Source organism: Xenopus laevis, chromosome 5L, assembly GCF_017654675.1.
Source record: "Xenopus laevis strain J_2021 chromosome 5L, Xenopus_laevis_v10.1, whole genome shotgun sequence".
NCBI classification, from domain to species: Eukaryota; Metazoa; Chordata; class Amphibia; order Anura; family Pipidae; genus Xenopus; species Xenopus laevis.
Genome location: NC_054379.1, coordinates 24950904 through 24972686, shown reverse-complemented (window position 1 = coordinate 24972686; position 21783 = coordinate 24950904). Strand labels below are relative to the sequence as shown.

Sequence of the window (21783 nt, the reverse complement as noted above, 5' to 3'; positions counted from 1 at the left end):
TCTCAGCTCTAAGTGTCAGGAACTCCATGGTTTAGCACCAGGAACCTGGTTTGTACTGGGCTCTGCTACTCGAGATTGAGCCACAGTAGGGAGTGTGGTTTGGGTCTGTCTGATAATATCAATGACTGATTCCCTGGCCCACGTTCTCACTCCAGCTGGAGGCAATAGTCTAACTAAAGGACTGTTTAAGCCTGCCACCTCCAGTAACCTTTGCTGGACCATTCAGCTTATTGCTTTGACCAAGCCTCCTGTTTTGTGTCCTTGCTCCAGTTCCTGTTCCGGTGCCTGATCCTGATTCCTGAATCTGTGCTCCTGTAAGTCCTGTTCTTGTCCTGTCCTTGCTTCCCCATATTCTGACTCCCCGGGTTTGACCCTTGAGCTGATATTTGACTCTGCACGTTTTCTGCCTGCCCTGACGTTTGGCCTGTCTCAAGGACTGTGTTTTGATTGCCGCCTGCCCAGAGCTCTGCCTGACTTGGACTTGTTCTATTGTCTGCTCCTTATACTTTCTGCAGTGTTTTGTCTTTTCAGTTTTTTATATTAAATCTTGTCATTGAACTTCACTTTATTACAAGTGGCTATTCAGCAATTGGCTTCTTACAAACCAGTCAAAACAGAATTTTCTAACCCGAGGGTGTATTCCGTCTGACCCTGGACCCATCAGTACTGACTGCACAAGCTAGTACATTCTCACCCTACATACTGGTCCGAATATACCTTACACCCATCTGTACAGTCAGCACTCTACATACCTGCCTGTGTGTCTCTCATGACCTGTTGTTCTATGATGTATGTACTTCCCTTTTCCTTTTTGTGCCTCAGTGTTCTCATTCCCTCTTTTTTCTGTTAGTGTACTTAATCCAACAGTAATGGTTCCCTTTAGCCTCTGGACGTAGAACGGACCTCCCGAGAGCAAGAAGAGGAAGAGGAGCTTGGGCTTTTGTATGACAGCCTGGATGAGTGTAACAACAGTGAGAGTGGCTTCGATATTGAGGACAATGATAGTGTCTTGAGCACCCCAAAACCCACCCTCAGGTGAGAAACACTTAGACGACTGCCGTCGACCTCCTTGTCTTACACAGTATGCAAGAAATGTTTTGTGATGTGCCATTTCTGCAGCTAGTTATGCCCGTTGTAGGGTACAACACACTTTGATTTTCCTTTGTACCACTATACTACTGCAGCCAGGTACAGCCATTGTGGGGCAGAGCTCATCTTGATTTCCACTTGTTCCGCTATATTACTCCAGCCAGGTACAGCCATTGTAGGGTGCCACACACTTGGATTTTCCCTTGTACCACTATACTACTGCAGCCATTGTAGGATACAGCTTACCATGATCATCCCAGGCACTTGGATTTTGTATGGGGGGTAATATGGTACAAGTTTAATTGAGTCAGCTCCAATATCCTCAGCTCAAACGTATCTGGTGCACGTACAGTCAATGGCCACTATCCATTCATAAACTGAATAACGTTCTTCGTACAGCACCAAATTATTGTATGATAATAATGTCTTTATTGGATACGGTTAACAGTTGTTTGGTGCTGTACACAGAACGCTATTCAGTTTATGGGTAATATGGTACCCATAGAATAGTATTTCTCCCTATAAGCTGTAGCGCTCATACAGTATATATCACAGTGGAACCTTCATCAGACAGTGCTGCTCAGTATGCACTTGGCACTCACACTGGGATCTTGTATGGGGAGGTAATATGGCACCCATAGAATAGTATTTCTCCCTATAAGCTGTAGCGCTCATACAGTATATATCACAGTGGAAGCTTCCTCAGACAGTGCTGCTCAGTATGCACTTGGCACTCACACTGGGATCTTGTATGGGGAGGTAATATGGCACCCATAGAACAGTATTTCTTCCTATAAGGTGCATAGCTCATAGTGGAACCTTCCTTAGGCAGTTCTGTTCAGTAGACATCTGATCTACCCATTATCTCTCCCAGGTACAGACGCTGCCTGTGGGGCTACACAAAAATGCTGTTAGAGGCAAATGAGCCCCTCCCTACTCTCATCTCTCTGGATCACACTGGGCTATTGACCTGGATTACATTTGTGCTTCTGGATGGGGCTGTTTCCTTTGGCTGCCCAGTCAGTACTCTCAGTGCCATCAGACCGTGAGATCCGTTTTCATCTTAGTTGACAGTGGAGCTTAAAGGAACAATAACGCAGAAAAATGTAAATGTTTTAAAGCAATTAAAATATAAGGTAACGTTTCTCTGCACTGGTAAAACTGGTGTGTCTGCTTCAGAAACACTATTATAGTTTATATAAATAAGTTGATGTGTAGCCATGGGGGCAGCCATCCAAAGCTCAGGTTACATAGCAGATAACAGATGCATACAGAGTTTATCTGCTAAACAGATTGTGCCTTTTCTTTTTTTAGCTAGAATGCCTTCCCCCCTGGCTACATAGCAGCCTGTATATATATATTTATATATATATGAAAAAGATAAAATCTTTCGGTCCTTTCTCTTGGGACCTTGAGAGAGGGAAAATAAAATGACACTTGTTTCACTAAGGGAAGTGCTGGCCCAGGAATGCTTTATTCCAAACTTTGATTTTATATATATATATATATATATATATATATATATATATATATATATATATATAAAGATTTTTTTTTATATTATACTATATATATTATTATATTTGAATTACTTTAAAAAATATATATTTTTGGGTGTTCCTGTTCCTTTAAACTGTTTCTCATTAATTTCTGCTCCTCCTCAGGCCCAAGCATAAAAAGCCATTGCCGTTTTTGCTGAACCCATTAGCCAGAAATCACATTAAATCCAAAGGCTGCAATTTATATGTCATTATATTTCTCATTTCCACCCTCTCCTATTCATTTCCCAGTCTGCCATTAAAACCGTTTCCTGGTTGCAAGGGGAGGTGGGACCATAGTGGCTAAATAACACTTTCAATTACAAGCTAAAGATCTGCAGTTAAGTTTGAACTGTCCCTTAAAGGAACAGTAACACCAAAAAATTTAAGTGTTTTAACGTAATTAAAATATAATGGACCGTTTCCCTGCACTGGTAAAACTGGTGTTTTTGCTTCAGAAACACTATTATTGTTTATATAAATAAGTAGCCATTCAAAGGAGAAAAGGCTCATGTTACACAGCAGATAAGCTCTGTAGAACATAATGGTGTTATCTGTTATCTACTATTTAACCTGTGCCATATAGCCTTTTTTCACCGCAGCTTGTTTAAATGAACTATAGTTGTGTTTCTGAAGCAAACAAATCAGTTAAAGACAACAGTATGGTTTTTTATTTACTTTAAAATACTTTCATTTGTTGGTGTTACTGTTCCTTTGAAGTGGACCTATCACCCAGATATAAAAAGCTGTTTAATAAAAGTCCTTTTCAAGTTAAACATGAAATCCAAATTCTTTTTTTTATTTAAGCATTCATAGATGTTGTAAACGTATTTAAAAATCTCAGCTGTCAATCAAATAGTATCTGCCCCTCCTCTATGCCTTAGGCATAGAGGCGGGGCAGGCAATTACTTTCACTTTCCATTCAGCACTTCCTAAATGTCACTGCTCTCCCCACATTCCCCCAGTTCTCTTAACCATTTAATTGTGTAGCCAGGACATGGGGATGGACATTGGGTCCCCCATTCTGATGCACAAACAAGATTCTGAGATGATACAAGGCTTGTCTTAATCATACCTCCCAACATTTTGGAAATAAAAAAAGGGACAAAAAAAGTTTTTGGCCACGCCCATGTTTGTGGTCACACCCCTTAATTACCATGGTCATTTTACAAAATTTGGCAGGTTATGAAAGTTTGAACATATTTATGTGTTTTTTTGTCCAGTTAGTTCAGTTTTGCTAATGAAGGTGAATTGCCCTTTAAGCTGTGCATCTAAGTTCTCCCAAGAGACCTGTTACAATTACTTATTTGCTTATCTTAAAATTGTTACAAAAGTATCTTAGTTGCACCTGGTAGCTATTCTGGGCTCTCTGCCAAAAGCTTATTAAGTTAGAAACATTGTATCTTTTTCTGGCTGTTCAGTGCAGGACATTTCAGTACAAATGCCGGACTGCAGGTTGTGCTGTCAAAAGCGGCACAGTTGGGAGGTGTGCCTTAATAACAGTGTCCACAAAATGGCTCCTGTCTGCTTGCTATAATTATAATTCCCAGACCGAAGGAAACAAGATTCAAATAATTTATATAGTGTAATTGAAGTTCATTTGACGTGATTTGGAATAGGTTTTTTTGGGTGACGGGCCCCATTTAAGCTGATCTCTGAATGTTATGTTAGACTTGATAAGGTGTCATCAGAGAAGGCAGGAAGTCTGGCATTCTAACCCTAGAACCAATGGTGTTATGCTCCCTGAATTATTGCAATTAAACAGCTCCTACACAAGGAAAGCATTTAGTATTGCTTTCAGTCCTATCACTCCTTTGATTCCTTTACTGACCCCTTTCTTGGTTGCATAACTTGACTGCCCTTTCAGTAAAGAAACTCTTCCTGTGCTGATGGAGAAATCTACTTCCTCTCCCACCTATGAATCATTCACCCCCCCCCTTTTTTTTGGTAGAAAATCGCTTAACCTGTTTGCCCTTTCAGTAAAGAAGCCCTTCCTATGTTGATCGCGACCCTTTTCTCTCCACCAATGAATCACTGCTGGAATTCCACAACCTGATTGCCCATATAGTAAAGGAACAGTTTCTGTGATAATTGTGAAATCTTATTGAAGGGTTATTCAGATAAATAAAACATGTGTTTGTATCTTATATTTATTAATCTGACTTGTAGCTAGGGTTGCCACATGGCCGGTATTTTACTGGCCTGGCCGGTAAAAATGATGGTTGATCCCAATGTTATTAATGGGGAGAAAAGATAAATATATAGGAAGGCCGGCAACCCTGCTTGTAGCTATATTCTTTAACTTGTATTAACACTGCTGTTCATCGCGATCTGCTTGTTCTTTATTGTTCACGTCTTTCCTCCAGTGACCTCATTACTTTCCACTTTTAATCTCTTTCCCCCATTCTAGGAGATACTTTGAGGGCATTTCCAACTCTGGTTCCCAGACCGAAATTGGCAGCATCACTGGTCAGAAGGGTGCGGAGAAGAGCGCCAACACAGTCAGTAGCAATGCCATGCGATATAAAACAATGCATCCAGCTGTACAATACAATGTATTGTACTTCGGAGCTTCTACCCCAGCTTTTACATTAGTATATCCTTGGCTTTTTCTGCTATCACATACTCCTGCATTTCCTTGTCTTTGCCTGCTATTCCTTCCCCATCATATCCTCTCTGCTTCCTTGTGCCCCAGCACATCTTTGCTATTTCTGGTACCCTTGGCCTAACATATACTTTGCTTAGCATGCTACTGCATATTCCAGCAATTATTTGAAACCAAGTTCCCCAGCATGCCTTAGGCTGTTTCTGCTCTATTTGCTACATCCTGCCCTAGTATATCTTTGTCTTTATCCAGTACTCCCTGCCTCAGACAATACTTCTTGTACAATACGTCTGTCTCTATTTCTCTGCTGTCCTGTGTCCTGTGTTCTCTGAATTACATCATGCTTATCATTTATTTTGCCTGCTATCCACTTTCCCAGCATATTTTTGGCTCTTTATGCTACCCCTTTATTCAGCATATCCTTAGCCCTGCCTGCAACCCCCTTATTCAGCATATCTTTATCCCTGCCTGCTACCTCCTTATTCAGCATATCCTTGGTCCTGCCTGCTACCCCCTTATTCAGCATATATTTATGCCTGCCTGCTACCCCCTTATTCAGCATATCCTTAGCCCCGCTTGCTACCCTCTTATTGAGCATAATCTTAGCCCTGCCTGCTACCCCCTTATTCAGCATGTATGTGATCCTGCCTGCTCCCCCCCATATTCGTCATATCCTTAGCCCTACCTGCTACCTCCTTATTCAGCATATACTTAGCCCTGTCTGCTACCTCCTTATTCAGCATATTCTTAGCCCTGCCTGCTACCCCCTTATTCAGCATGTATGTGATCCTGCCAGCTACCTTTTTATTTAGCATATCCTTAGCCATGCCTGCTACCCGCACATGCTACCCCTGCATGTGTTATTGGGGTGAGCAGTTTCTATTGCTACCCTCTCCATGTTGCTGCAAGATGTAGGGGTGTGCACATCTACTGCCATTTCTATAGCAGAGTGCAGATATACAAGAATGTGTAATGTTTGCTTACAGAAGGATGCAGATGGTGTCAGAGTCATCCTTCCTCCTCGATCAGAAGACAGTGATGGACGTCCGGCGGCTGTAAGTTTTATATTGCTGCTTTCTATTAGGGAATACAGTAGAATCAGAGCAAATACTAAACTTTTATATTGCATACAGTGTATATATATTCAGTATAAACCTCTGTTATAATCCTTATATCCTGATATAATTTATACTGCACTGGTATATTCAGGCAGAAAGTATTGGTCAGTTTTATCAGGCACTACTTCCTGTATGGGATACATTAGGGATGCACCAAATTCAGGATCAGCTAAATGCACTATTTGCAGGAAAACAATGAATTCTAAGCGTTGAGCAGAACAGAATCCCTTAAATTCATTTGATTCACATTTTTAGACCATTGTGCTAACAATTGGTAAACAATTGAGCGTTATGGGATATTTTCCAACTTCAATATACAAATTAGAGTTCAGATTTGGTTCAGGATGTGGCATAATCTTTTGTCGAGGATTTGATTTTTGATGATTGTAATAATGATGAATTTAGTTCATCTATAGAGGAATCCAGGGCAGGGACCCTAGTGGTGGGGCCTGTTTTATCAATTGGAGGATATTCTTTAAAAAGGGATGGTTGTGTGTTGGCAAAAACCATAAAATAATTATAATATTACAATTCAAGAGAAAGGATAATTCAGGGAATAGTCTGTCATTGTATTACAGTTTCCATAGTGATGAGAAAGATGGATTATTCCACAAATTGAGCAGGTTGGTTATGTCCATATGTCAGTGTAAATGCTTCACTGAAATGCACGTCTCTATTAATGGTTGAGAGCAGTGAATGAAGTTCCGGAGCTGCTGTTTTCCCTTCTGACTTGTTGTTCTCTATAGGAACCTGCTGAAGCTGCTCCTGCCTTGTCCCTCACCCCTGACCTCTCCTCCTGGGACATCCCTGAGAGGGTTCCGCACCTGGGCAGTATTGGCAGAGCAGAGTCACAGATTATTACTTCTCCCAGGTAAGCACATTGCACATGAAAAGGAGCAGGGTAAGTATCATTAATATCATGATCATAGTTCCCCATCATCCTAGGATATTAGGCTCTTGTCCCTGTATTTTCTTAATATTTTCAATTGTCCACAGGGCCAGATTTCCCCTGAGGGCACTTGGACACCAGGGTCCTCCGTCGCCCCCTCCCTCCCACAGGATCACTCACATGTGCATCCTTTATGCAGTGGAGCACTAAGCACTTAATACTTAGTTCTCCAGAATCAAGCGCATTACCCATGCGGCTGGGTGGGCTGCCACCCCTTAATGTATGCCAATATGGGCCGGGGTCTTTGTGGCCTCACCGATAAATTGGGCCTGGTTGTCTCTGCTTCTTGATGATGGGAAAAACACGGTGCTCCAGAATGAATGGTAAATGACTCACCGAGTAGAAAATGTGGTCTGGGTGCACCAGCCCCAGACCCCCAGCTTTAGGGAGTGGTACAGCAAGGAATGTAAAGAAAAAGCAGGGCTGACCAGAACTCAAACAGATCCACAGGGCTTTTATACAAAGTCAAAAATGTATATCTGCATCTCCATCTGCCCTACGCGTTTCGCACCCACTAAAAGGCACTTAGTCATGCCCATGACTAAGTAGAGATGCAGATATACACTTGGCCACGTGTGGGGCCCTTCGATGGGCTTCCCTGATCGATATCTGGACAAGAGTCGGATTGCGGCCGCATCTATTCATTGTATACCCAATACCCATTTTGGCTACATTAGGATCCGATCGTTGGGCCCTAGAGCCCACGATCAGATCAGCCCGATATCGCCCACCTCAATGTGGGCATATCGGGGATAGAATCACCAAACGAGCGGATCTCTACGTGTATGGCCACCTTTAGACAGATGTTTGTCTTAACATAGTATTTATTTTTTTACGTTTCTGTGCTCTTCAGTAGACAACACATGCCAGAGGGGATTGGAAAGTGGTTTATTAAAGCTAAATAAAGGCCAAGCAAACCACAGTATGTTACTGTAATAGCCTCTGTATGTGAGTTGTATGTAAATCGGTTTTATGTAACTCGAGGACTCCCTGTATTGCTATATTTAACAAACAACTATTTCTTATGTAACCTTAACATAATATCTGAATGAAAAGCATGAAATAGGAGATATATCTTGAGATATACTGAGCACCATCTAAAGGTCTACTGGTAGATCCCTTTTGGGCACCCCTGCCCTACACCTATGCTTAACATGTTCCAGAACTCTTATTATGTGACCCTGGGTTGCCTGTGTTAATTGGGGATGTCTTAATTTCTCTATATGGCAATAGCAAAGTAATATCTTAGAGCAGTGGTCCTCGACCACTCAACATGTTGCTCTTATCTGCCTCAAAGTAAGTGCTCTTTTTAAAATTCCTAGTTGGTAGAAAAGTTTTGGAATCATAAAGACAAAAGTTTCCTTCCAAACAGAGCCTGCTGAAGGCTGGAAGTCCATAGGAGCTACTTAATAGCCAATCACAACACTTATTTGACAGCTCACAGGGTATTTTCTCATGTATATGTGGCTCCCCAAAACTTTTTACATTTGAATGTGGCTCACTGGTAGAAAATTTTGGGGACCCCTGGCTTAGAGACTTATTTATTTCCCTTATCTGATTTCCTGTGGCTAATCTTTACATATTCACTCCTCGGCATAGTCCTTATAGCAGCCAATACCTTCCAAAAAAAGTGTCTTTGTTTTAGAATAGGATTTACAGTGAATACTCCAAATGGATGATGCGTGAAAGTGCTAGCATTACTGTAAATATTTCATAGAGATCTACTGTCATTTAATCCTCAGGCTGGACCCCAAGCTGATCCGGGGCCCCAGAAGCATCTCAATGAAGGATCGCTTAAATCCACGCATGTTTGGTGAACGAGGGAGCAGTCAGGATGTGGAACGTTCAGGGGGATTAGACCCTCTTGGTTACCAGGTGAGATGTTTTGAGGGTAGACCCTTGGCACAGTAACCTGGAATTATTAGGAAATCTTTTCACTTCTCTTTAACATTCCTCCTAGCTGATAAATGGAAGGTGAGTTATTTCCCCCGTGCCTGAGTGCAACATATACGTAGAGTATATATAACTTTAATATATAGCATATGGCTACTCAGCAGTGGCGGAACTACCGGGGGAGCAGGGGGTGCGAGCAGGCCAGGGCCCGCACACCCCTCAGGGCCCCCCGGCAGTCCGTGCGCCACTGAGAAATGCGGGCTAATGCGGCGGTACGGAGGGGGGGCGGGGCCCGGCTGTGCGTCACGCACCAGGGCCCGCCCCCCTCTACGAACGCTACTGCTACTCAGTCCTGCTTTCAGTGTTACTGTCTGGCACAGACTCAGACAGGGCCATTAATACATAGGAAGCAGACCCTGAGACTGGGGCCCAGGAGGTATAGGGGGCCCAATCGGACACTGACAGCTGAATAGATTCAATATATGTCTATGAAAATGTCTAATTGAGGGCCTTTAATGATTTAAGATTTTCTCATTACATAAGTGGGCTCAGGAGCAGGAACATTGCATTCCTATGATACACACTGGAATAAACGTTATCTATTTAATAGCTCATTCAGAATGCGTTCATTCCAAAAACTACAAACATGGGAAAAACGGAAGTACCATAACAGCAGGGTGCAATGCTAATACAGCTAGGCTCTAGTGCAGTGATCCCCAACCAGTAGCTCGCGAGCAACATGTTGCTCTCCAACCCCTTGGATGTTGCTCCCAGTGGCCTCAAAGCAGGAGCTTATTTTTGAATTCCAGGCTTGGAGGCAAGTTTTAGTTGCATAAAAACCAGGTGCACTGCCAAACAGAGTCTCAATGTAGGTTGACAATCCACATAGGGGCTACCAAATGGCCAATCACAGCACTTATTTGGCACCCCAAGAACATTTTTCATGCTTGTGTTGCTCCCCAACTCCTTTTACTTCTGAATGTTGCTCACGGGTTTCAAAGGTTGGGGATCCCTGCTCTAGTGAATAAAGGGAAACCATGATAAAACACATAAAGGGCAGTATATTGGTTTGCAAATACTCTTAAAAGGGGTTAACTTTTGGTATGTTATAGAATAGTTAATTATAAGCAACATTTCAATTGGTCTTTTATGTTTATTTTTGAAAGTTTCTGAATTATTTGCCTTCTTCTTCTGACTCTTTCCAGTTTTTACATGAGAGTCACTGACCCCATCTTAAAATAAATGCTCTGTAATGGTGGCCATACAGGGGCAGATAAAGCTGCCGATATCGGTGGTTTGGACCAATTTGACAGCTTATCTGCCCGTGTATGGGGGCTTCCGACGGGTCTTCTCGATCGATATATGGCCACGATATCGTTCGGGAAGGCTTGATTTTTAACCGACCGACCCGTCGGAGCCCCTTGGCGTATCGTAATTCGATTGTTCGGCCATATGGCCGAACGTTCGAATTACCCCCGATATAGCCATGCCGTTAGTGGCATACCGGGGAAAGATCCGCTAGTTTGGCAATGTCGCCAAACGAGCGAATCTCTGAGTCTATGGCCATCTTAAGGCTACAAATTTATTGTTATTGCTACTTTTTATTACTCATCTTTCTATTCAAACCCTCCCCTATTTATATGACGTACCCTTATTGAAATCAATGTATAGTTGCTAGGGTAATTTGTTTCTAATATAGTTAGTTAGCCAAAAATGTTATGTATAAGGGCTGGAGTGACTGAATGTCTAATATAGTAGACAGACTCTAACTTCCTGCTTTTCAGCTCTCTAACTCTGAGTTAGTCAGTGACTTGAAGGGGGGCCACATGGGACATAACTGTTCAGTGAGTTTGCAATTCAACATTCAGCTCATTTTCAAAAGCAAACCGTTATGATCCATGTGGCTCCCCATCAAGTCACTGGTAGTGGAAACCAAGAGAGCTGAAAAGCAGGAAGTATTGTTCTGGCTATTATGTTAGACAATTGTTGGACTGGCCCACAGGGATACCAGGAAAACTCCCGGTGGGCCCAGGTGTCAGTGGGCCCTCATGCTGCTAAACATTTGGCCTATTTCATGGCCATTCCCTATTTCTTTGAGAACAAAGAGGCTAAATAGATGGAATAATAGATTATAGTATGTAAATAATAGAGACTAGGAGAATAGAGGTTGAGTGAGGAGAAGAAGAAGAATAGTACTGAGAGTGGGCCCCCGGTCTATGGATCTTTGGTGGGCCCCTGGTCTAAGGTTTTTGGGTGGGCCCCTGGTGTCCCAGTCCAACACTGTTAGACATCCAGTAACTCAAGCCTTTATACATTACATTTTTGGCTAACTAACTATATTAGAAACATTTTTTTTTATTTTGAACAGCCTATTTATTTACCTAGTTTTTATTTTTACACTGAACAATTCCTTTAATAATATTTTCTTATGGTTGTTTTTATGTTTAAAAATGTATTACTGAGTTATGCAACTGAACTTATATCCAGCTGCAGCCAACATACTCATGCTGTGAGTCACTCACTGATTCCAGCAAGATGCTTTGGTCTCCTGACACATAGCATGATTAAGTTGCTTGCAGCAGGACATCATTTTAGGTGCATGTTTGTTTCATTAAGGGCAGTGGCACATGCTGCTACTGGGGGAGATTAGTCACCCAGCAACAAATCGTCTCTTCTTCGGGCGACTAATCTCCCCTAAATGCCTTCCTGCCGGCTAGAATGTAAATCGACAGTGGGATGGCACTCAGAAACGCTTCATTTTCCGAAGTCGCCCGAAGTTGCCGATCTGAGTACCATCCCGCCAGCCATTTACATTCTAGCAGTCGGGAAGGCATTTAGGGGAGATAAGTCGCCCGAAGATGATGTGATTTATCGCGGGGTGACTAATCTCCCCCCCGTAGCAGTGTGCGCCACTTCCCTAACAGTTCCCCTTGGAATGTAGCGCTGTACATTGGTTATTTCTATTTGGGCTGCAATGAGTCTTTACAATGTAGATAAAGAAATGCTTTGAAATAAAAAGGAGGTAAATGTTATGTGTAAGGGACGTTCCTTGTCCATTAAATACTAAGGGGGGGATCTTGATTTGGATACAGTAAATGTGCTGGAGTTTTCTCTTGTGTTTTCACCCTTTACTGCTTATTGCTCCCTTTGTAACCTTGGTCTTCTTTCTCTAAAGTGTCCACTTTCTAGCCACTGCCCCTGATATCCATTTTCTTCAACTGCCCATTGTTCCCTTTGCATCTACCCGAGTGCCCTAAACCATCCATCAGATTTACCCATTGTCCCCTTTCTACTTGTTTTCTCATTTTCCTTCATTTTCTATATATTGACCCATTTCTTTCCATTGTATCCACTGTACTGATTGCCCCAATGTATCAGTCGTCCCTTTCTCCCTATTGTTCTATTCTTTGCATTGTCTAAACTCCCTCCATTGTTTCATTTCTCCAGATTCCCCGGAAATCAGTGTACGATGAGCTGAATGAAATACTTGGCTCTGAGCAACAACTCCCGGAGAGTATCATCCTGCTGAACAGTCAGGACTGGCAAGGCCAAGTAAGGGAGCCTAAGTCAGGTAGAAATATAACTCTCAGCTAGTGGGAGAATGTGATTACGCTTCCTCTGCAGTCATCTCCTGACACTAGTACTGTTTTTTTTTCTCACTGACCCTATTAAAGGGGACCCGTCACCCAAAACAATTGTTCAAAATCCTATTTTATCACATTATTCAAGCAAAATTAACTTTAATTACACTGTATAAATTATTTGAATCTTGTTTCCATCAGTCTGGGAATTCATATTTATAGCAAGCAGGCAGGAGCCATTTTGTGGACACTGTTATTAAGGCAAGTCTTGTATCATCTTTTGTGCACCAGAATGGGGACATGATGTCAGGTCCGGACTGCGAATTAAAATAGGCCCTGGCATTTCAGGTACACAGAGGCCCAATCAGCCCACATAGAGGCCCAAACAGCCACCCACCAGCCCCCACCTTATAGCAGGCCCTCTGGCATTTGCCAGAACCCACAGATTGCCAGTCCGGGCCTGCCTGTTGTCCATCCCCATGCCCTGGCTACACAATTAAATGGTGAAGAGAACGGGGGAATGTGGGGAGAGCTGTGACATCTAGGAAGTGCTGAATGGAAAGTGAAAGTAATTGTCTGCCCCGCCTCTATGCCTAAGGCATAGAGGCGTGGCAGACAATATTTGATTGACAGCTGAGATTTTTAAATGAGTTTACTGCAGCTATGAATGCTTTAATAAAAAATAGAAATTGGATTTCATGTTTAATTCGATAAGGACTTTTATTATACAGATTTTTGTGTCTGGGTGACAGGTCCCCTTTAATGAATACATCCCTCTGAAGTCATTTGTCATCAGTCATCTGTGTTTTGCATAATGAAAGAAAACTTCATTCTAAGCAGCTTTCAAGGTTGTAGATTAAAGCAATTTGTCTGTCTCCTATACTTTCCTTCCCGCTTCCTCTGACTACACACATCATTGAAAATGGTGACATAACCACCAGGAAGCAATGGCTGCCCCCCCCCCGCAAAGTATGGCAGTGAATGGCGGTGATTCTGGAAGAAGGTGTCATTGAGGGCCAGTTGCAAATTTAGTCCTTGTGCGTCTGGTTCTAAAAATGGTAGTCTGCTCTCCTCCACCCAAGATTCAAATACCCACAATGCCTTACTTGGGGTCTTGGCTGGAGGAATAAGTGAATAAGTAGCCACTCATCTTTTTTTATTACTCCTCTCTCTGCTCTATCAGTGCTGTTAGAACTGTATCATGTGTGACTTTAAACTCTCTGTTTTGCCAGTACCTTGGGCAGCAGCTGTTGGGCAAGCAACTTACTGTATCCACCTGCAACTCTGCTGATGTGCAAGCTGCATTCAATGGCATCATCACACGCATCCAGAGATAGTGAGTTCTATAAATTGGAAGGTGTCTGTGTATTCCCACTGTCTGTCTGTCAGTCCGTAAGTACCTTTGCATGCCCACTGTCTGCCCATTCTGAGCAATAGGGTACCTGTGCTATCCACAGTATTTTGCAGTTTATAATGCATGAGCTTCAGAGTTGGTGCAGGTTCAGAAAAGGTTTTGCCTTGAGACTTTCAATCCACCAGTCATTGTCACGTTCTTCTCCAGCTGTAACTGTAACTCGCTGATGCCTCCTCCAATGAAAGTCCTTGTTGCTGGAGATCAGAGTTTTCTGAACGTGGTTCTTCGGTCATTTGTGGAGCAACTGGCAGGAAAAACATCTGACTGGCTGAATTATCTGCGTTTTCTCATTGTGCCACTGGGTGAGAGCATTTCTGCAGGTCTCTGAATCTTCCACTGTGATCCATATGCAGTCCCTCTGTGCTCGGCTACAAAATCCACTACCCAGAGCCCCTGGCCTTTACCAGTATACAGGAGACTTGGGAGGGATAATGTCTTCCTAATGGCTAGCCTCATTAATGTGATTAAATATGTGTTTTAACTCTTTTCATAAATAACCATACAGAGAACAATTAAAGGAGAAGGAAAGGTTACAACTAAGTAAGCATTATCAGAAAGGTCTATATAAATCCACCAGTAAACCATCAAAGTAATGCTGCTCTGAGTCCTCTGTCAAAAGAAACACTGAATTTATTTCCTTCTATTATGTACACATTGGCTTCTGTATCAGACTTCCTGTTTTCAGCTTAAACCTCCAGGGCTAGGGCTTGAGCATGCTCAGTTTGCTCCTCCCTCCTCCCCTCGCTGCTATAATCTGAGCCCAGAGCTATGAGTGAGCAAGGAGAGACTCAGGCAGGAAGCGATGTCACACCAAGCTAGTATGGCAGCTGCTATCCTTAACAAACAGAGCTTCCAGAGCTTATTACTCAGGTATGGTAAAGCATTCTACAGAATAAATTATAGCGTAATAGCTTGCACTATTGTGGCTAATCTATTGTCAATAATCTGCTTAGTATCTTTCCTTCTCCTTTAAGACTTTAAGACTTATAGCAACAGCTTTCAGTCTCCTCAAAATATGTAAAGAAAAACCAAAGCTTAAATGCATCACTGCATAAACAAAGCAAACAAAATCATGGCTTTATCACATAGATAGATAGATAGATAGAGACAGACAGGCAGATGATAGATAGAGAAGAGAGAGAGAGAGAGAGAGAGAGAGAGAGAGAGATGATAGATGATAGATGATAGATAGATAGATAGAGACAGACAGGCAGATGATAGATAGAGAAGAGAGAGAGAGATGATAGATAGATATATAGATATATAGATAGATAGATAGATAGATAGATAGATAGATAGATAGATATACAAGGGAGCCCAACACATAGGTTACATACTTACCATAATTTCTGAGCATTCTCTATAGCCTCTGTATATGTGTTTCAGGACACCACCCTGTGGCAAAATATCTGGCATCAGTGGACAGTAAATACAGTTCTCTTTTCATGGACACAGCTTGGAGAGACCTGTTTGGCCAAGTGGAACCCCCTAGCTCAGGTAAGAAGCTCTAGTTTGTTACGAAGACAGAACTACATTCCCCAGAATTCCCTTTACGATAGCCCCATCCCACCAACAGTATCTAGAAAGAGACAAGGGAGAAAGTCTATTCACAGTGGCAACAAAGTTATTCTGTTTACTTTACAGAAGCCTCTGAGCAAAACCAGCTTTAACTTTCAGCCAAATCACATTTGCAGGGTGATCTGTTTAAACAGATCATAATATGATAGTTTGTCCACTATAACACAAACTTTAAGATGCCCCTCTGCCTGACATCACCTTGCATGAAAATATAACTGGGCTGAAGGTGTAGGGACTGGTAACCCTGGCAGAAGTCATCACTCTGTGTAGTAATTCAGCATTTCAGCGACACATTTTTGCCTCTGATTGCAGATTGGCTGGACGTGGTAGGACGAATTTCGCAGTATGTGGAAGGCACTTCTGTGTCCCACCAGCTTCCCATTTCAGAGGCAATGCTGACCTACAGGCAGAGAAGGTGAGAGCATTGACTGTTTAGGTTCTATAGGAACATCAATGAGCTCTTTATTCAGAATATTATCATGGGCCCATATATTTTATATAATATATTTCTTTAGCTGCTGGAGATATGCTTTTGTTTTCAGCATCAATGTATGTGAGATTGTGTAAGGTAAGGTTCCCCAGACCAGTATATAGTCTAATCTCTTGCAAATAACTTGTCCAATTGAATTCCTGACAGTCTTTTGAAGTTAGAGTGGAATACAGAGATATGGACTGGCATCCAAGCCTACTTACAAAATGAAATAAAATCCTCATATTCTCTTGTGTTAGATGGTCTCTACTTTTTTCTTTTTTTTAAATTCCTGGTATTTCCGTAGTGCCAACATATTTCCGCAGCACTATACAGAGATTATACATTATTTTTGTCAGTCCCTACCCAGTGAGCTTCCAATCTTAGGTCCCTATCACATTCCCATCAGTCCCTGCACCTAGGCCCGGATTTGTTGAAGGCCACAAAGGACCTAGGGTGGCAGATTTTTAGGGGCGGCATGCCTCCCATCTGCTTCCCTAAGGAGCACTGGGGACTCGCAGCTCCTAGCGCTCACATGCTTTGAGAATGCACTTGCTCGCGCTCGTGCGGGGAGGGTCCGGGCTAGGACCATGCGGTGGCAGGCTGCCACATAAGAAGCGGTCGGCACTGTGGCATTGGGGCGCCGCCTTGCAAAATCTGGGCCTGCTTGCCCCAGTGGGATTACAATCTAAGGTCCCTATCACATTTCCATAATTCCCTGCCCCAGTGAGTGTACAATCGCAGGTCCTTATCCCATTCCCATCAGTTCCTGCTCCAGTGAATTTACAATCTAAGGTCCCTATCACATTCCCATCCATCCCTGCCCCAGTGAATTTACAATCTAAGGTCCCTATCACATTTCCATAATTCCCTGCCCCAGTGAGCGTACAATCGAAGGTCCTTATCCCATTCCCAACAGTTCCTGCTCCAGTGAATTTACAATCTAAGGTCCCTATCACATTCCCATCATTCACTGTCCAAGGGAGTTTACAATCTAAGGTCCCTATCCCATTCCCATCAGTACCTGCCCCAGTGAATTTACAATCTAAGGTCCCTGTCACATTCCCATCAATCCCTGCCCAAGAGAGCTTACAATCTAATGTCCATATTACATTCCAGTCAGTCCCTGCCCCACTGAGTTTACAATCTAAGGTCCCAGTTGCTGGCACAGTGTGGGAATAAATCGATGCAGACACAGGGATAACATGCAAACTCTTTGCAGATATTGTACAAGCCTGACTCTAAAGGTCCCCATAGACACAAAGATTTAAGCGAAGTCCGACCAATCCTTCGAAATTATCATGCGGTTAGTGGGATTCGAATGATCTAACGTCTTACGTCATCTTACGTAAATCTTTGTCGGTCCCAATGCAATCTATCTATGTTTGCAGGGCCAAGCAGGCAGCTCCCCTTTATTTTCCTGGCAAATTGGTCTTTTTAGTTGATGGACAATTCGTACGATGGTTCAGAGATAATCGTGGTCTCACGATGATGATCTTTTAAAAACCTCAACATCTATGGCCAGCTTTACACAGAACTCTATGCATTGAGCCACCAGCTCTCTCTCTCATTATACTGTTCTTTTTCTGTCAATGACATTATGTTTTAATTAAAAGTAACAAAATTGAGCTTAAAGTACAAAGTAATAGCTCTCCCCTCGCTGCCTTTCTCCACAACTGTTTCAAATGAACATTATCTTTTCTTCTTCTTTCTGCCCCAGTCTTTCTGCTTTTCCTTCATGCTCTTGCATGATATTTCCAGCTTTCTTCTGCCTCTTACAATGTTGGACAGGTTCTCCTAAGGCCCACCAGAGAACCTGAAATCCAGGTCCCACTTTCACAAGCAGTGTTTTATAGGCCTATGGTGGAAAGGGCTGGTACAGAATTGGCCTGGGCTCAGCAGGAGATCCTCTGATACTCTGGAAAGCCAGTCCGACAATTGCTGTATTTCTATCTTTCTGTCGCGCTCTATTCCCCTCTTTCTCCTTCATTTCCTTTCTCCCTGACTCAATCCCTTGGCCCATTTATAACCTCCCTCATTGTCCCTTACACTTTTGTGTTCTCCCATCCCACATTTCCCTCTTCCATCATTGTTTATTCTTGTCTAAATCACTAACAACACTGTTTCTCTCCCCCTCACTGTCTTTTCCTTTCACATCCTATATTCTCCTCCCTCAATTGTTCTTTCTCTGTTCTTTCATCACATCCCAAATTCTCTCCTTCTTCATTCTTTAAAGCTGGTCATAGACGCAAATATCCGATCATACGAATCATCGAACTTCCCCATCTCCCGACCTGCCACTAACCATTCCGATGAAATAAAGTAGTAAAATAACAGATCAGACAATGTTCTGCCCCTGACAGCAATCGTATGAAAGTTATGTCCGACAAAAGCTAGTGACAGTCTCCCACCAAAAATAGTACGATCGGCAATACATGCAGAGATATTATCGGCAGCCGACAGAAATCTTTTAACTTGTCCGATTGACCAAATGACCAATCTCCGACGGACGAAAAATGTCGGGACTGTCCACACACGGACCGAAAATCATACGAATCCTCGATTCGTACAATCAGATCTTTGCGTCTATGGCCAGCTCATGTACAATGTTCCATGTAATGTGCAAAAAGACTGCAATCGAGTGTTTTTTTTGCATTTTGCCCACTGCCTGGGGCATTGTACAAATAGCCACAGTCCTAAAAGCAAGCGGAAAGGACACGGCTATTTGTTGGTCTTCATGCTGCACTCTTCACTTTCACTTATTCACCATGTGTGTTCATTTATAACTCTTCATTTTCACCCATCGGTCAGTGGCGAGTGCAATGTAGAGGGGGACCTTTTGAATGACCCCTTATATTTCTTAATGCCATTTTCTTACTCACTCCACCAATTCTCTCCATCCTCACCATCCATCTTTCTCATTTGCCCATTTTCTCTCCTCCCTCGCTGTCTTATGCTCTCACTTTCTTTTACTCAAAGTTTCTCCTCTTTTGCTTTCTCTGTGGTTCATCTGATCCCCATGTCTTTACTCTCTTGCTGCCTCTTCTTCCTTTCTTACCTTCCCATACCTTAAGTCCTTAATTCTGCGGATCATTCTCTTTTTTTGTTTAATACCCTTGTCTTTCTTTAATACCTTTTTTCTGTCTTGTGCTTTTTGAATATATTTCTGTATCAATCTGCCTTGCTGACTTTCCCTATCTCTTGCTTTTTCAAACCCCTTCAAATTGCCACCCTTTTCAGTGCTGAGGAGGACTCGTGCCAGAAGTTTGTTCCATTCATTGGGGTAAGTAAGGCTTGTCTAAGTAAAATGAGGTTCTTTACATGGTCTGTATGGATGGAATGTAGAGAAGTCACAATTCCTACCACCCTCTTTGGTCTCTCATCCTTTCTTCAGCCTAATCCTTGGCCTCCATTATGTGGTAATGTTTCCGCACTCATTTCTCAATTAACCAACCTTTCTGATTTCACAGGTTGTAAAAGTTGGCATTGTAGAGCAACCACTGGCAGCTGCAGGTAATTTAGCAAAGATTGGGTGATGTGATGGGTGGGCGTTTTACTGACTGGATATCTCAGCTACAGTACCATGTGCAGTATCTCATCCAGGTATCAGAGTACAGAGAGCTTTTGGGAACTGACAGAAGTTTATTACTGGAATGGCTGGGGTAATTTTAATGGGTATAATGTCCGTACATGTAAAGTTGCTTCTCTAGGAGAGGTACACTTCAAACTGCAACTGTAAGTACGAGTATAATCCTGAGATGAGATTAGTTTTTGTGTACAAGCCTAAGGAGTCAATATTCTGTTTACACACCTTAACTCCATATACTGTAAAGTCTTGCAGATTTCTCTTACTCAGCAGAAGTTTCCTTCTTGAAGATGTTTTCACCTGGATGTTATTATACCCTGATTTCTCTTCATATATCAGAGTTTAATTGATCTCCTACTCATAACTCCCTTTAATTTTCTGCTGTTCTAAATTCAATTCCTTGTTTCCTTCACTTGCCCTACAATACATTTTCTTTTTACCCTCCTAGTGGATGAAAATGAGGCTTTGGTTTGTAGTCCGTCTCTCCTGAATTCTTCTTCTTCACCTGTGGGGAGCACTACGATGAGTAAGGACCCTGTATGTTCTCCTCCTCCATCTCCCTCTGTCACAAGTGGCCTCTCTACTTCAGGGTAAGATCCCAAAGGGGCATTCCAAAGTGGTGTAATGTGCTTACAAAAGTATAGTGGACTGACCCTGAGTATAATGTAGCGGAGTATAGATAATGGGAAGAATGAGCAAACTGTTAGATGAATGTAAGTAAAAGAAGCCTGTCAGCCACATGTGAGACTGATGGAAAGTATTGGGTTGAAGAACATGTAAGAATAATGCATTTCTAGAGTAGGCTCTGGCATAGGCTCAAGAATAAGTCGGCTGCTTTCTAAAACAGTTGTTTCTTTCAAAGCACCACCTAGAATATAAGAGCAACACTCTGACCCTTAGAGGACTGGCACACCAGGGGATTAATCGCTATCGATGAGTCTCTGCTTCTGCGGGCGACTAATCTCCTGTAATCTCTAGTAAAAGCTTTCCCATAAACAAAAATGTGAATCGCTGGTGATAAAACCCATGTATCGCTTCAGTCTCCCAAAATCACTTGAGGTTGCTACTAGAAGAAACCCATGTGTCGATTCAGTCTCCCAAAATCGCTTGAAGCTGCTACAAGAGGAAACCCGATGTCAAATTTGCATACGGCATGCAGTTAAAGTACAATGGCCATTTATGCAGCAGCAAATACATTACACTACACAAGCCTGGGAAACCTTCATAAAATAAAATAGAGGTGTTATTTTGCCCTATACATGTGCCCACTGTATAGTTTAGGTGCCATATGTTAGGAAATGTAGGGGGGAAGGAGGGTACCCCAAAAAAATTTACGATCTTTTTCAGCCTATCGCCCTTAAAAAAGTAAAAGACGCCAGCGTTTTATGGGACTTAGAAAAAATGTAAACTTTTTTTTAAGCAAGTCCTATCTACTCTATTGCACTTCGCTTGGTCTGAGGTGGCGAAGTCTGGCGCAAGAGGTAACATTCATGAAAATTCAGTGAATTAGTGTAGGTACATCCCTTCACCAGAGCGCAACTTCGCCTGGCATAGGGTTGCGAAGTTGCGCTAGAGTAGGTGTACTTCGCTAGCAAATTTACACCAGCACCTGTTAAATCGGCAAAATGACGTCACGCTGGCGAATTTTCGCTAGCGTTAGCCACTACTCCCTTTAGTAAATTTGCCCTTATGTCTACTGGAGATTAGTCACCTGCAGAAGCATAGATTAATCGCTAGTGATTAATCTCCTGGTGTGCCATTGCCCTTATTCCAATTTACTAATTGAGTCTAATTGAGTCAGTCTTTTGTCATCTCAGCATCTCACTTTCCCTGCAGATAATCTTAAAGTGGCCATACATGGGCAGATTAAAGCTGCCGATATCGGTCCTTTAGACCAATTCAGCAGTTTATCTGCCCATGTGTGCGTGCTCCCGACGGGTCCTCTCGATCTATATCAGGCCAA

General features: G+C 42.5%; 1 protein-coding gene across 2 annotated transcripts in view; it reads left to right on the top strand.

The window, feature by feature from the left end:
* LOC108716564 (phosphofurin acidic cluster sorting protein 2) overlaps window positions 1–21783 on the top strand; it is a 45029-nt gene that overhangs the window by 20572 nt on the left and 2674 nt on the right. For both annotated transcript variants that reach the window (XM_018262778.2, XM_018262777.2), the window contains 13 exons: window positions 884–1035; window positions 5038–5128; window positions 6219–6287; window positions 7097–7221; window positions 9042–9174; window positions 12640–12744; window positions 14006–14109; window positions 14335–14489; window positions 15574–15684; window positions 16078–16180; window positions 19475–19517; window positions 19705–19747; window positions 20269–20410. In XM_018262778.2, the coding sequence (XP_018118267.1) occupies window positions 884–1035; window positions 5038–5128; window positions 6219–6287; window positions 7097–7221; window positions 9042–9174; window positions 12640–12744; window positions 14006–14109; window positions 14335–14489; window positions 15574–15684; window positions 16078–16180; window positions 19475–19517; window positions 19705–19747; window positions 20269–20410 (1376 nt within the window). The remainder of the gene's footprint in view (window positions 1–883; window positions 1036–5037; window positions 5129–6218; window positions 6288–7096; window positions 7222–9041; window positions 9175–12639; window positions 12745–14005; window positions 14110–14334; window positions 14490–15573; window positions 15685–16077; window positions 16181–19474; window positions 19518–19704; window positions 19748–20268; window positions 20411–21783) is intronic.